This window comes from Ranitomeya variabilis, chromosome 4, assembly GCF_051348905.1.
Source record: "Ranitomeya variabilis isolate aRanVar5 chromosome 4, aRanVar5.hap1, whole genome shotgun sequence".
NCBI classification, from domain to species: domain Eukaryota; kingdom Metazoa; phylum Chordata; class Amphibia; order Anura; family Dendrobatidae; genus Ranitomeya; species Ranitomeya variabilis.
This window is the reverse complement of record NC_135235.1, coordinates 169,036,309-169,051,961: the sequence shown is the minus strand read 5'-3', so window position 1 is coordinate 169,051,961 and position 15,653 is coordinate 169,036,309. Positions and strand designations below refer to the sequence as shown.

Below are 15,653 nucleotides of genomic sequence, written 5' to 3'. Positions count from 1 at the left end.
CTAGGGTTGGGGCTAGGGTTAGGGCTAGGGTTAGGGCTAGGGTTGGGGCTAGGTTTGGGGCTAGGGTTGGGGCTAGGGTTAGGGCTAGGGTTAGGGCTAGTGTTAGGGCTAGGGTTATTGCTAGGGTTGGGGCTAGGGTTGGGGCTAGGGTTAGGGCTACAGTTAGGGTTGGGGCTAAAGATAGGGTTAGGGTTTGGATTACATTTACGGTTGGGAATAGGGTTGGGTGTGTCTGGGTTAGAGGAGTGGTTAGGGTTACTGTTGGGATTAGGGTAAGGGGTGTGTTTGGATTAGGGTTTCAGTTATAATTGGGGGTTTCCACTGTTTAGGCACATCAGGGGTTCTCCAAACGGGACATGGCATCCGATCTGAATTCCAGCCAATTCTGCGTTGAAAAAGGAAAACAGTGCTCCTTCCCTTCAGAGCTCTCCCGTGTGCCCAAACAGGGGTTTACCCCAACATATGGGGTATCAGCGTACTCAGGACAAATTGGACATCATCTTTTGGGGTCCAAGTTCTCCTGCTACCCTTGGGAAAATACAAAACTGGGGGCCAAAAAATAAGTTTTGTGGGAAAAAAAAGATTTTTTATTTTCACGGCTCTGCGTTGTAAACTGTAGTGAAACACTTGGGGGTTCAAAGTTCTCACATCACATCTAGATAAGTTCCTTGGGGGGTCTATTTTCCGATATGGAGTCACTTGTGGGGGGTTTGTACTGTTTGGGTACATCAGGGGCTCTGCAAATGCAACGTGACGCCTGCAGACCAATCCATTTAAGTCTGCATTCCAAATGGCGCTCCTTCCCTTCCGAGCTCTGTCATGCGCCCAAACAGTGGTTCCCCCCACATATGGGGTATCAGCGTACTCAGGACAAATTGGACAACAACTTTTGAGGTCCAATTTATCCTGATACCCTTGTGAAAATACAAAACTGGGGGCTAAAAATCATTTTTGTGAAAAAAAAAAAGAATTTTTATTTTCACGGCTCTGCGTTATAAACTGTAGTGAAACACTTGGGGGTTCAAAGTTCTCACAACACATCTAGATAAGTTCGTTGGGGGGTCTAGTTTCCAATATGGGGTCACTTGTGGGGGGTTTGTACTGTTTGGGTACATCAGGGGCTCTGCAAATGCAACGTGACGCCTGCAGACCAATCAATTTAAGTCTGCATTCCAAATGGCGCTCCTTCCCTTCCGAGCTCTGTCATGCGCCCAAACAGTGGTTCCCCCCCACATATGGGGTATCAGCGTACTCAGGACAAATTGGACAACAACTTTTGGGGTCCAATTTATCCTGATACCCTTGTGAAAATACAAAACTGGGGGCTAAAAATCATTTTTGTGAAAAAAAAAAGAATTTTTATTTTCACGGCTCTGCGTTATAAACTGTAGTGAAACACTTGGGGGTTCAAAGCTATCAAAACACATCTAGATAAGTTCCTTAGGGGGTATACTTTCCAAAATGGTGTCACTTGTGGGGTTTTTTAATATTTAGGCACATCAGGGGCTCTCCAAACGCAACATGGCATCCCATCTTAATTCCAGTCAATTTTGCATTGAAAAGTAAAATAGCGCTCCTTCCCTTCCGAGCTCTGCTATGCGCCCAAACAGTGGTTTACCCCCACATATGTGGTAACGTCGTACTCAGGACAAATTGCACAACAACTTTTGTGGTCTAATTTCTTCTCTTACCCTTTGGGAAATAAAAAAATGGGGGCAAAAAATCATTTTTGTGAAAAAATATGATTTTTTATTTTTACGGCTCTGCATTATAAACTTCTGTGAAGCACTTGTTGGGTCAAAGTGCTCAACACACATCTAGATAAGTTCCTTAAGGGGTCTACTTTCCAAAATGGTGTCACTTGTGGGGGGTTTCAATGTTTAGGCACATCAGGGACTCTCCAAATGCAACATGGCGTCCCATCTCAATTCCAGTCAATTTTGCATTGAAAAGTCAAATGGCGCTCCTTTCCTTCCGAGCTCTGCCATGCGCCCAAACAGTGGTTTACCCCCACATATGGGGTATCAGCGTACTCAGGACAAATTGTACAACAAATTTTGGGGTCTATTTTCTCCTGTTACCCTTGGTAAAATAAAACAAATTGGAGCTGAAATAAATTTTGTGTGAAAAAAAGTTAAATGTTTATTTTTATTTAAACATTCCAAAAATTTCTGTGAAACACCTGAAGGGTTAATAAACTTTTTGAAAGTGGTTTTGAGTACCTTGAGGGGTGCAGTTTTTAGAATGGTGTCACACTTGGGTATTTTCTATCATATAGACCCCTTAAAATGACTTCAAATGAGATGTGGTCCCTAAAAAAAAATGGTGTTGTAAAAATGAGAAATTGCTGGTCAACTTTTAACCCTTATAACTCCGTCACAAAAAAAAATTTTGGTTCCAAAATTGTGCTGATGTAAAGTAGACATGTGGGAAATGTTACTTATTAAGTATTTTGCGTGACATATGTCTGTGATTTAAGGGCATAAAAATTCAAAGTTGGAAAATTGCGAAATTTTCAAAATTTTCGCCAAATATTCGTTTTTTTCACAAATAAACGCAAGTTATATCGAAGAAATTTTACCACTATCATGAAGTACAATATGTCACGAGAAAACAGTGTCTGAATTGCCAAGATCCGTTGAAGCGTTCCAGAGTTATAACCTCATAAAGGGACAGTGGTCAGAATTGTAAAAATTGGCCCGGTCATTAACGTGCAAACCACCCTTGGGGGTCGTACCACTCTTCGAAACAAGAGTGAAATCAACCTTTTAACATGGGCTAAGGAGTTGGGAATGTGGCTGTGTTTTTTCATTGTACAATACTACAAGCCGTATTTGTAAAAAACAAATGGACTTATAAATGTATCTTTTTTTTACAGAATTGGTTAGAAATATCCAAAGCAAATTGGCATCACTTGAAGCACAGTTGAATCAGTTGCAGCTCAGTATATCCAAAAGGACAAAAGGTTAGTTAAGCTATTAATGCATATTCCTGCCATATTACAAAGTATTGAAAAAGGCTATTGGGACAATTCAAGCCCAATAGAGTTTTCTCCAAAAAAACAATGTAAAGAATAGAGCAATACTGCTCACTAGTGTTGAGCATTCCGATACCGCAAGTATCGGGTATCGGCCGATATTTGCGGTATCGGAATTCCGATACCGAGATCCGATACTTTTGTGATATTGGGAATCGGTATTGGGATCGATATTAATGTGTAAAATAAAGAATAAAAATAAAAAATATTGATATACTCACCTCTCCGACGCAGCCCGATGTAACCGGCAGCTTCCGTTCCTCAGAATGAGCGCTTGAAAGACCTTAGATGACGTCGCGGCCTGTGATTGGTCGTGTGAGCGGTCTCGTGACCGCCACGCGACCAATCACAAGCCGCGACGTCATCTAAGGTCTTTCAAGCACTTGAAAGACCTTAGATGACGTCGCGGCTTGTGATTGGTCGCATGGCGGTCACGTGACCGCTCACGCGACCAATCACAGGCCGCGACGTCATCTAAGGTCTTTCAAGCGCTCATTCTGAGGAACGGAAGCTGCCGGTCACATCGGGCTGCGTCAGAGAGGTGAGTATATCAATATTTTTTATTTTTATTCTTTATTTTACACATTAATATGGATCCCAGGGCCTGAAGGAGAGTTTCCTCTCCTTCAGACCCTGGGAACCATACAGGATACCTTCCGATACTTGGTGTCCCATTGACTTGTATTGGTATCGGGTATCGGTATCGGCGATATCCGATACTTTTCGGGTATCGGCCGATACTATCCGATACCGATACTTTCAAGTATCGGATGGTATCGCTCAACACTACTGCTCACCTACTATGGTTGTCTAAGCCGCAACACCAGGAGAGTTTCATATTAGAAGGTGTCCAGCTGCTGAAGCTACACAGATTCCCAGATTCAAAGTGGTATTAAGATACAATGGGGAAAAAAAGTATTTGATACACTGATGATTTTGCAAGTTTTCCCATCTGCAAAGAATGGACACATCTGTCATTTTAATTTTTAGGTAGACTTCAACTGTGAGAGGTAGAATCTAAAAATTAAAAAAGAAAAAAAACAGAAAATACACCTATCCACACACTCAATGAATCACACTGCAACTTCTCCATCTTTGCCAAAACCAAAGAGTCTAAGGACACTACAGAAAAAATTGCAGACCTGCACAAGGCTTTGATAGGTTGCAGTACAATAGACAAGCAGCTTGGTGAGAAGGCAACAACTGCTAGCATAATTATTAGAAAATGGAAGAAACACAAACTTGTTAGGAAAACATTCAACAATCTCAAATTCACGATGAACGTAGCTAATGTGGATTTGTGTTCAGATTCCGAGCATTTTTCCTCAAAGTCAGCGAAATTTGGGCGCAGTTCAGTAAATGATCGTGTTTCCACTAATGCTTTTGCTAGGACTTAGGCTAGGACAGTAATGCTGTATGATGAGTGAGTTGGACTTGTTTTATGAGAGGAGAGGGTGTGTATAGGTCAGAGGAGGGTTTGACTGTATTTTTTTTAATTAACTCAATGTGTGTAAATTCTGGCAGCCAATCAAGGTGCAGAAACCATCCACAACATCCAGATACAAGCGCTTCAGTCATTGGCTCCCAAAGTCACGTGTCCTTCTCCATATAAAATATTGACATGTAGCTTTGCTTCCACCATTTTATCAGTATAACAGCGCAGACAGGCTTCTCCTGCTGCTGCAAGATGTCATAAAGTTTGATAGGATCCTGTGTGCAATCGACCTTCCAGCATCTGACTAGTTTCTGCTAATAGAGTTGTTCAGGCAGGAGTCCAGATTTCCCAATCAAAATCATTTGAGATAATATTTTTGTGCAGGTACCAGGTCCTATTTCCTAATCAACATTGTTTGAGGCTAATAATAGGGTTTAGGTATCAATCTCCATTTCCCAATCAAAATAGATTGGGTAATATTGTTGTGCACGTACAAGGTCCCATTATGTAATCAAAATAGTTTGGGCTAATATTGTTGTGCAGGAACCAGATCCCATTTCCTAACCAAAATTGTTTGGGCTAATATTGGTGTGCAGGTACCATGCCCCATTTCCTAATCAGAATCGTTTGGGCTAATAATGTGTTGCAGTCAGGAGGAGTTTACATTTCATAATCAATATCATTTGGGCTAATGTTGAGGTGTAGGCATCAGGCCCAATTTCCTAATGAAAATAATTTGGGTTAACATTGTTGTGAAGGTACCAGGCCCCATTTCCTAACAAAAATCTTTGGGCTAATATTGGGGTGCAGGCACCAGCCCCTAGTTCCTAACTAAAATCATTTGGGCTAATGTTGTTGTGCAAGTACCAGGCCCTCTTTCTTAATAAAAAATTGTTTGGGCTAATTTTGGGGTGAAGGCACCATGCTCCATTTTCTAATCAAAATCCTTTGGGCTAATACTGTGTTGCAGTGAGGAGGAGTTTACATTTCCTAATTAAAATCATTTGGACTTATATTGGGGTGAAGGCAACAGGCCACGTTTCCTAATCAAAATCATTTGGGATAATACTGTTGTGAAGGTACTAGGCCCAATTTCTTAATCAAAATTGGACTAATATTGTTGTGCAGGTACCAGGCCCCATTTCCTAAACAAAACTGTTTGGGCTAATATTGGGGTGCAGGCTCAAGACCTCATTTCCTAATCAAAATTGTTAACACTATCTCAGCAAATAAATACTGATTGTTAATTGAGCTACAGGTGACTGACAGGTCTAGACCCAGGATTTTGGAACACCTGGTTAAAAGAGGGGAAGGATACATCCAACTTGATTGGGAAAAAGTGAGGTTGTGGTGGAAGAGGGAATAGTTTTGGTGTTCGTCATGTATGTGGGATAGGTGGTAATGTTACTGAAAACTCTACTGAACAAACACCGTCTTGATTCCCTTTCTTTGGCTGGTGTCACACTTGCAACTGCAATGCATAAAACTCTAACCCAGCATCATAGAAATGCATGTAGCGGCATACTCCGGTCCTGAATGCTGGCGGCAGTACCGGGTATAAAGGCGAGAGACTCACGCGAGTTTCTCGCATTTCAATTGCAAGTGTGACACCGGCCTTTGGCTGATGTACAGCAGTGCACCTTGTAGATGAGGGCCAGAAAGAGCATGTGCCCCTAAGGATGGCAAACACTGTATCAAGTGGCCGGTTATCTAGAGATAAGCAAACTTTTCAAGATTTGTTTCAGTTTGGATTCGCTGAACGGACCGCCGTTCGTTCAACTGTTCGTCGTTTGTACACAAAACCAATTAGATTCAATATGAACAAAAATCAAACACATAGGCAAAACCTTAAAAGGTGACAGAAAGCTTCCCAATCAGCTAAAGTTAGGGGCAGACACCATGAAAAGTGGCATCAATTGACCAACAGTAGTAATTTGCAAATGGCACAGCATCAGTCAGCCATGGGCAGTGCATGAGATATCAAGGCCTGGCCCAGCATTTACAGCTTGGAATTGAAGATTTAATGAGGACCTGGTGGTTAAAGGAGCGGTGTAAGCCGCCTTAGTTGGGAGACATCACACCTCATGCAACACCTCCAATTGTATTTTTTTTATTATTCCAGCCTCACTCAGATGGCACAAATATCAGTTTCATACAATAATACAGTATTGGTAGAAAGATGTAAGTAAAATAACACAGGTAGTTTGCTGAAAGTAAGTGCAGGCCTGCCTGTCTGGGAGTTCTACTTAAACGGGCAATGCACCAGATGGAGACATAACTTTGAGTTTCCGCTTTTCAAAAAATAATTATCAAACAGCACTACAGTGTCAGCAATTTCCACAGAGTAGAGAGAGTATAATAAGTCTCTGACACACCTTCTGCTATTACAGTCAACCCAGTAAATGAAGACCCAACTCTGAGTCTCCAAATTCCAAAACATATTTGTCACACAGCACTAAAGTGCCATTAATTTCCATGGACAAAAACAGTATAATAGGCCTCTGACACACTTTTCTACTACAGGCAACACACCAGATGGAGCCCCAACTTTCATTCTTCACATTTCAAAAAAATAATTGTCACACAGCACTAAAGTGGCATCAATTTCCAAAGAGTAGAAACAGTATAATAGGCCTCTGACACACCTTCTGCTGCAGGCAACCCTGCATATGGAGACCCAACTTGGAGTCTCCACATTTCAAAAAAATAATTGGCCCACAGCACTAAAGTGGCATCAATTTCCACAGAGTAGACAGAGTATAACAGGCCAACTCTGACACACCTTCTACTACAGGCAACCCACCAGATAGAGACCCAACTTGGAGTCTCCATATTTCCTAAAATGTTGTAATGTCAGCAGCAGTAGCAACAGCAGGCACAGAAGATACAGCAAAAGCTAAGTTCACATTTGTGTATATGTGCGCAGTGTATCATCTGCATGCGCAAACGCATGATAAAACGCATGCACACTCATGTTTATGCAGCATTTTTGTCCGCATCAGCATACGCATGACGGCAAAAAAAACACTGCATGTGCATGCGTTTGCATACGTTTTTGCCTGCGTTTGCGTTCTTTGTGTGCATGCGTTCGATATTTCCAGGAGGGCGTATCAATGTGCATGTCTCAAAACAGTTCCTGGACATGCGCAGTCCAAAGTATGCAAGCGCATCGAACCCATGCTAACGCAAGTCCTTGTGTACGCATGCGTTCCCATAGACAGTAATGCTTTTTTTGATGCACTAATCTGTATGCATGTGCATATTTGACGGATTTTTGATGCCTCCAAAAATGCAACATGCTGCGTTCGCCGCACCGCGCAGCCCACTGCGAAGCGACGCATGCGTACGCAAAAGCATGTGAACATATGCTGAGTTACCCGCCAGGGCCTGGGGTACTCAGTATCGGGTCCTGTTGAATTTAAAGCGGTAGTCATGGTTGCAGAGACCCGGTCCGTGGCCCTGGGCACCCAATTAAAAGGGAAAGGTCTTTTAAGGGAGTTGTAATGATGTGAATATTTTTCTGCCCAATGATGACAGAAGCATTCTAGGAGTGATACCTTTATTGGCTAACCAGAAAATAATATGTTTGCAAGCTTTCGGAGCACAGTGGCTCCTTCTTCAGGCAAGATTACAAATGTTTGTAATCTAAATGTTTGTAATCTAATGTAAATTATGTTTGTAATCCTGCCTGAAGAAGGAGCCACTGTGCTCTGAAAGCTTGCAAACATATTATTTTCTGGTTAGCCAATAAAGGTATCACTCCTAGAATACTTCTGTCATCATTGGGCAGGAAAATATTCACATCGATTTTTCTGGCTAACACGGTACCACAATACAATTTGTTATTGTACATCAAGGGATAATAAAGTATGGGTTCGTGATGCCTCCTGTGGTTCTCGGTCAGAGGGGGCTGACGCTGCTTAAAGGGGTCCTCTGGGGCAATGTTACTGCAGGAAAGATGGTGACGCTTCCCACAGGTAAAGCAGGGTCCCTAGGGCTCTCGTTGTGTTTGGCAGGGATGGTGAATGCCGTCAAATAAATGGGGGATACAGGGTTGCCGTCTTTACCTGGTTTACTGATGTTGTAGTCAGTCTCATTCCAACAAGTGTCGATGGAGTCCAGGCAGCCAGAAAGCAAGTGGGAATCCCTTTGCCAGGCCAGTTTGGGAGCCTTCCCCTATGCGCTTGTTTCTAGTCGCTTGCTGCCTGTGGTTGTCTAACAAGGTTCTCTTGCTCTCCTGTCCTGGGATGGTGCCTGTACGGTAGGCAACTTAAGCTGTTTCTCTGGGTTCTCTTTACACGATGACTCTGGGCTCTGGAATGCTGCTGTACCTCAGGTGTTATGTGGGCAAGCCCCTTTAGTCTCCTGCCCTCCAGTTCTGCTGTGGGACACACAGCCTCAGGCTCCCGGTGCCCGGTTTCTGCGCTCAACTTAGAGGGGCCCAATCACAGCCCTCCTCTAGCTCCTAAGTTCCTCTGTGCTCCTTCACTGTCTGCTACCAACTGTCTAACTCCTCTTCCAGACCAGGATGTATAAAGGGAAGTTCCCCTAAAACCGGGTTTACAGCTCCCCCTTCTGGCCTGGATTCAGAATGTGTTGAATGTAAGATAACACGCCAAAGGGATCCCTCCTGTCTCCAGGCATGGCATTACCCTCCCCGAGAGGAAGGCAGCACCACTGTGGTACCCGAACTCCTGGGGTGCCACACATGAAAATGCATGTCCATGCGTACACCATGTTAAATATATGTACGCATGACACATGCAGATCTATGCAGATCAAACACTGCACACAAAGACTCAAATATGAAGCCAGCCAAAGATAGCACAAACTGCAATATTAAAAGATCAATACATGACTAGTGTTGAGCGATACCGTCCGATACTTGAAAGTATCGGTATCGGAAAGTATCGGCCGATACCGGCAAAGTATCGGATCCAATCCGATACCGATACCCGATACTAATACAAGTCAATGGGACTCAAGTATCGGACGGTATTCCTGATGGTTCCCAGGGTCTGAAGGAGAGGAAACTCTCCTTCAGGCCCTGGGAACCATATTAATGTGTAAAAGAAAGAATTAAAATAAAAAATATTGCTATACTCACCTCTCCGAGGGAACCGGCAGCGTTGTTTGCTTAAAATTTGCGCTTTTCTTTCCTTACGTGAAGTCCCGGCTTTGTGATTGGTTGCGTCGCAGTCACATGGGCGACGCAACCAATCACAGCAAGCCGTGACGTAATTTCAGGTCCTTAAGGATTTTAAAATTACGTCCCGGCTTTGTGATTGGTTGCATCGCAGTCACATGGGCGACGCAACCAATCACAGCAAGCCGTAACGTAATTTCAGGCCCTTAAGGATTTTAAAATTACGTCCCGGCTTTGTGATTGGTTGCGTCGCAGTCACATGGGCGACGCAACCAATCACAAGCCGTGACGTCACGGGAGGCTGGACACGCGCGCATTTTAAAATGCGCGCTTGTCCAGCCTCCCGTGACGTCACGGCTTGTGATTGGTTGCGTCGCGGTCAACCAATCACAAGCCGGGAGGCTGGACACGCGCGCATTTTAAAATGCGCGCTTGTCCAGCCTCCCGTGACGTCCCGGCTTGTGATTGGTTGCGTCGCGGTCAACCAATCACAAGCCGGGAGGCTGGACACGCGCGCATTTTAAAATTTTTAAAATGCGCGCGTGTCCAGCCTCCCGGCTTGTGATTGGTTGACCGCGACGCAACCAATCACAAGCCGGGACGTCACGGGAGGCTGGACAAGCGCGCATTTTAAAATGCGCGCGTGTCCAGCCTCCCGTGACGTCACGGCTTGTGATTGGTTGCGTCGCCCATGTGACTGCGACGCAACCAATCACAAAGCCGGGACGTAATTTTAAAATCCTTAAGGGCCTGAAATTACGTCACGGCTTGCTGTGATTGGTTGCGTCGCCCATGTGACTGCGACGCAACCAATCACAAAGCCGGGACGTAATTTTAAAATCCTTAAGGACCTGAAATTACGTCACGGCTTGCTGTGATTGGTTGCATCGCCCATGTGACTGCGACGCAACCAATCACAAGCCGGGACTTCACGTAAAGGAAAGAAAAGCGCGAATTTTAAACAAAGAACGCTGCCGCTTCCCTCGGTAAGGTGCAGGCTGCGTCGGAGAGGTGAGTATAGCAATATTTTTTATTTTAATTCTCTCTTTTACACATTTTTACATTAATGTTGTTTCGATACCGATACCCGATACCACAAAAGTATCGGATCTCGGTATCGGAATTTCGATACCCGCAAGTATCGGCCGATACCCGATACTTGCGGTATCGGAATGCTCAACACTATACATGACACTAAAATGACATCATGGCCTAGTCTGCCCAATTTGCGACTGGGGTGCAAAAGTCATCGGAGACACATTACTTCGTTTGTTTGAAAGTTAGGCAGGCTACACTTTGAGGTGAGCGTCAGATAATCTAATCAGGACACCACCAGCAGGGCTGAAGGCATGATTGGCTGCCTAGCATGTCAAAGCCTCCAAGGTATAACAGGTGAGATCAGACCGCTCTTTCATTTTTGAAGAACAAAATGTAAAAGGGTCCAACCATCCCCCGATGGCTATGATATTGAGCTCTAGATACTCCTGTATCATCCTGTCCAGTCGTTCAGAATATGTCAGACTTGTTCTCTGTTCTGCTGCTGGTGCATGGGCTGGAGTAAAAAATGTGTTAAAGGACTCACAGAAATTGCTTATGCCACTTACACTGCTGCTGTTAATTAGTGATGGGCGAGCACTAAAATGCTCGGGTGCTCGAGTCGAGCATATTGGAAAGCTCGAGTGCTCAGCTATAGGGACTATAAATTGCAGAAATCAATGGGAACAGTGCTCAAATTACATGGGAACATCATGGGGAAGACCATTGGAAGCATTTCTGACTCCCAGGTCACTGCTGTGACCAATGTTGTCAGAGTTTTACACCACTTTTAAAGACTCACAATAAAACATACAAAAATGAAACCAAAATGGATTTTCCTGGGAAACATGATAAGGAACATCCTTTCCAGGGTAATGACTTGTATATAAGGCAAAATAAATAACCAAAAACAAAAATGCTCCTCCACACCTTGGCCTATTTTCACTCGTAGCGTTTTTGATGCGTTTTTGAACTTTAGCACTGCTTTCAACCAAGACAAATGCATTCACTGGGAAATGTAATTTTAACATATTACAACCTTGTCTGGCCATGTGGTGTGTGACACATCATTAAACACATGCTGTTTCATTTATGAAGGAGTAACTCTGAAAGTTACAAAGCCTATTTTTATAGGGCCATCAGGTGTCCTTTACTATTCATCATCAGCTGGCTATGCTTTGTTGTTCCCATTGTTGACAAAAAAAATCACAGAGAAAAAAGCAGAGATGGTTACGTGCTGAAGCCTCCAAACAAATGCACCAGAAGGGCGCATCGGACCCGATTAATGATGGCAACAACACAGGTGCAAAAAATACCGATGAAACAACCACTTTCAATCCAGTATTGGTTGTTTGGCATTAGTGCACAAAAAGTTAAGCGATAATAGTCTGTATGTGGCATTGTTCACACAAGCAATGCAGAGCATCTGGTCTACAGCCTATTACTAGCGCACATACAGGCGGGCTGCCCAGTGCTACAAAATGCATGCTGTGTGAATAGTTGTTCCCATTATTAAACAGTGAGTCTCCTATACTGTTATTGCCTATGCAATGAGTGGCAGGGCTGCTAAAAATTAGGACGCACCCTGTTCTGCCTTCCTCCATGTATGATGCTCTGTGGATACTAGCATATGGCTAGACCTTCATCCATTTCCTCATTAAACAGACTGTATAGGTTCTTAAGTCTATATTTATTGAGATGGTGAACGATGAACAACAATAGTGGATGATATTGTGAGATATGCGATATAATGGATGATCAGGTAAAAACTACAAAGGGAATAACAGTGCATCAGTACTTGGCACATTACAGCATTTTACAGGATGCAATAACATGAACAACAGAGATTACAGATTTAACACAAAACACAGCATAAGACAGATGCACAGTTATCATGGCTATCCTAGGACAAGTTCAGGCTGTCAGCACTGCACTACTTTATACAGGCAAGCATCTATCTGCATACAGAAAATCAGCAATATGAAACAAAGCACAACATGCCTAACTACACACTCTGCTATACAGTGGCTGCATAACTGTTCTAACACAAAACACACATGTAAGTACATTTGTGCCTCACCGGAATCCGCTTATCAAGAGCAATGATCTGCAGGAAGAGAGAGCCAGGAACATGTGTGTAAGACTCAAGGTCCGGGGGAAAATGGCTACTCTTGCCAGGGAAACCAGGGGGGCGGTTCTAGTCAGAACACAGGCTTAAAGCGAAATGCTCCTGAATACAGGAACAGGATAAATGTGTTCCTAATGACCTCTAATGGTGACAACTGGGACTACATTGTGAATTAACTTACTGCACATTAATGGGCAGAACACTCCCCACTTGGCATCAACAGATGCCGCTATTTGGTTCTTTTGAGGAAAATAACAATACAAGTTCAGTAAGTGGCCTGAGGAACAGTTTGTTCTCCCCAAGCTTGCACAGTCTGACCTCTACTTTGCGCACCTTCCCATCCTTGCTGGGAAAGGGCTTGGTGACTAGGCTGAGTGGCCACTTGTTTCCATGCGACTGACTATCTTTGACGAGAACAACATCGCCAGGTTGGATGTTTGGGTGGTCTTTCTGCCACTTTGTCCTGATTTGAAGAGTGGAGAGATATTGCTTTCTCCTTCTGTCCCAAAAGACATTGGACATGCTTTGTACAACACGAAGTATTGTAACCTTGGCTCTTTCCAGGTTGGGAGAGGTAAATGCATTCTTGCATTGATGAAACCTTTACAAGGTTTCTGGCATGCAGGTAGTGCTGACTTGTAAGACTGGGCTACATGAAGTAGACAAGCGATGGCTCGAACAAGTGACTTCCAGGTTGAGAACCTGATGAACCAATGAGATTCGAGGTGTTGACTTGAAATCACTGTATGTAGAGCAGACACTCAAGGACAGAGCTCTTCGTCGGCATCTGGATCCATTAGTTCGAATATATCAGGCCTGCTGATGTGGGGCATCAAACGGTTCAAGGAGGCAGGGCCTGTGAACCATGTAGTGTCCTTAAGATGACATGGTGCAATCTAGTTGCATGGTCTGCAGGATTGTGGTGAGTAGGCACGTAGTGCCACTGATTAGGGCAGGTGGATCTTCTTATCCTCAGTACCTGGGTGCTGACATAGACATAGAAGCGTCGCATTTCGTTGCAGATGTATCCTAGTACCACCTTGCTATCAGTGTAGAACTCTGCTTCTTTGATCTCCAGATTCATCCCATCTGAGATAAGCTCAGCTAACTCCACTGCGAGGACAGCAACACAGAGTTCCAATCTGGGTATCGTGTGTTCACAGAGTGGCGCCAGTTTAGTACGGCTCATCACAAACCCGATATGACATTGTTCATTCTCGTCTATGGTTTTGAGGTACGCTACTGCTGGGATCGCTTTGACTGATGCATCACAGAAGATACAAAGCCTTTGTGTTTTGACTTCTGTGGATGGCACAGGAGCATACAGTCTTTTCACACAAATGTCAGTCAAGGCTTCGAGAGTCTTCCTCCACTCTGCCCACAGGTCAGCCTTTTCTGCTGGAAATGGATCGTCCCAATCAGATGTGTCTTGGGTGAAGTCCCTTAGCATCATTTTTCTTTGGCTTGTTACTGGAGCTACAAATCCCAGGGGGTCGTATAGACTATTCTCGAAAGAAAGAACTCCTCTGCGGGTTAAGGGTTTCTCGTCCTTGCAGATCTGAAAGGTGAAGGCATCCATCTTCAGATCACAAAGCAATCCAAGGCTCCGTTGCATTGGAAGGGAGTCGATGCTTAGGTCTAAGTCTTTTAGATCGCTGGAATAGTCTTCAGAGGGAAAGGCTTCCAACAACACTTGGCTATTGGAGGAAATCTTGTGTAACCGTAGGTTAGACTGTGAGAGCTTTTCTTGAGCCCTTTCAAGTAGACTGATTGCAGCATCATTTGTTGGTGTGGACGTCAAACATTCGTCTACGTAGAAGTCCTTTTCTATGAAGGATCTGACGTGTGGCCCATACTCTTCTCCACCCTATGTGGCGGAATGCCGGAGGCCGTGGATAGCGACTGCTGGGGAAGGGCTGTTCCCGAAGGTGTGTACTCTCATCCGGTGCTCCGATGTCTTTGCCTGGGTCATTGTCGCGGTACCAGAAGAACCTCAAGTAGTTAGTGTTCCTCCTTGATGAGAAAACACTGGAACATCTGTTGCATATCAGCCTTAAATGCCACTGTATCTCTGCGGAAACAGAGTAGTACTTCTAGAAGTCTGTTATTCAGGTCTGGGCCTGACAGTAGCACATCATTCAATCAAACATCTTCGCATTTGGTGCTTGAGTCGAATACCACTCTTATTTGCCCTGGCTTCTTAGGACGGTACACTCCGAAGATTGGCAAGTACCGAAGTGCAGATGCAATCTCTGCATGGTTGTTCTGGAATATCTTCTCCATGAAAGTAAAGAAATGTTCCTTCATCGCAGGTGTCTTCTGAAACTTGTGTCTCAGGGAGATGAATTGGTTGTAGACCAGTTCCCTGTTGTTCGGTAGGCTTCTTCTCCGAGGTCGAAATGGTAATGGTGCGACCCAACTGTTTGACTTGTCCTTGACAATTTGACTATCCATGATGTCCAAGAACGTCCTGTCGTCTATAGACATTGCTACTTTTTTGTCTTCCTTCATTCTGTGGAAGACTGTATATCCTATGTGGTCTTGTTCACCTTCACAGGCGTGGTCTTCCTTGGTAAGAACTGAGAAAGCGCAAGGTAGGGAAGTGCTGTTTGGTAATTCCTTTACCAGTAGACTATTGTGACATGGCTGGAAGAGAGACGGCCGTCCATTTTCAAGTGTGCTGGTAAGCATTCTGTTGACTGAGGCTGGCTTGTGTGCTCCTCCTAGACAGATGTCTCATATAATGACCCATCCAAAGTCGAGCCTCTGCGCATATGGAGAGTTCCGGGAGTCATTGTTATAATCTCTAGACTTGTGGGCTCGTAGTATATCTCTTCCCAGGAGTAAAGCTATTGGGGCTTCTGGGTCCAAC

At 44.1% G+C, this 15,653-nt stretch overlaps 1 protein-coding gene across 1 annotated transcript in view; it reads left to right on the top strand.

The window, feature by feature from the left end:
- Positions 1–15,653, top strand: part of LOC143770104 (mannose-binding protein A-like) — a 202,554-nt gene that overhangs the window by 124,906 nt on the left and 61,995 nt on the right. The window contains exon 6 of the mRNA XM_077259368.1: positions 2,879–2,965. Within this exon, the coding sequence (XP_077115483.1) occupies positions 2,879–2,965 (87 nt within the window). The remainder of the gene's footprint in view (positions 1–2,878; positions 2,966–15,653) is intronic.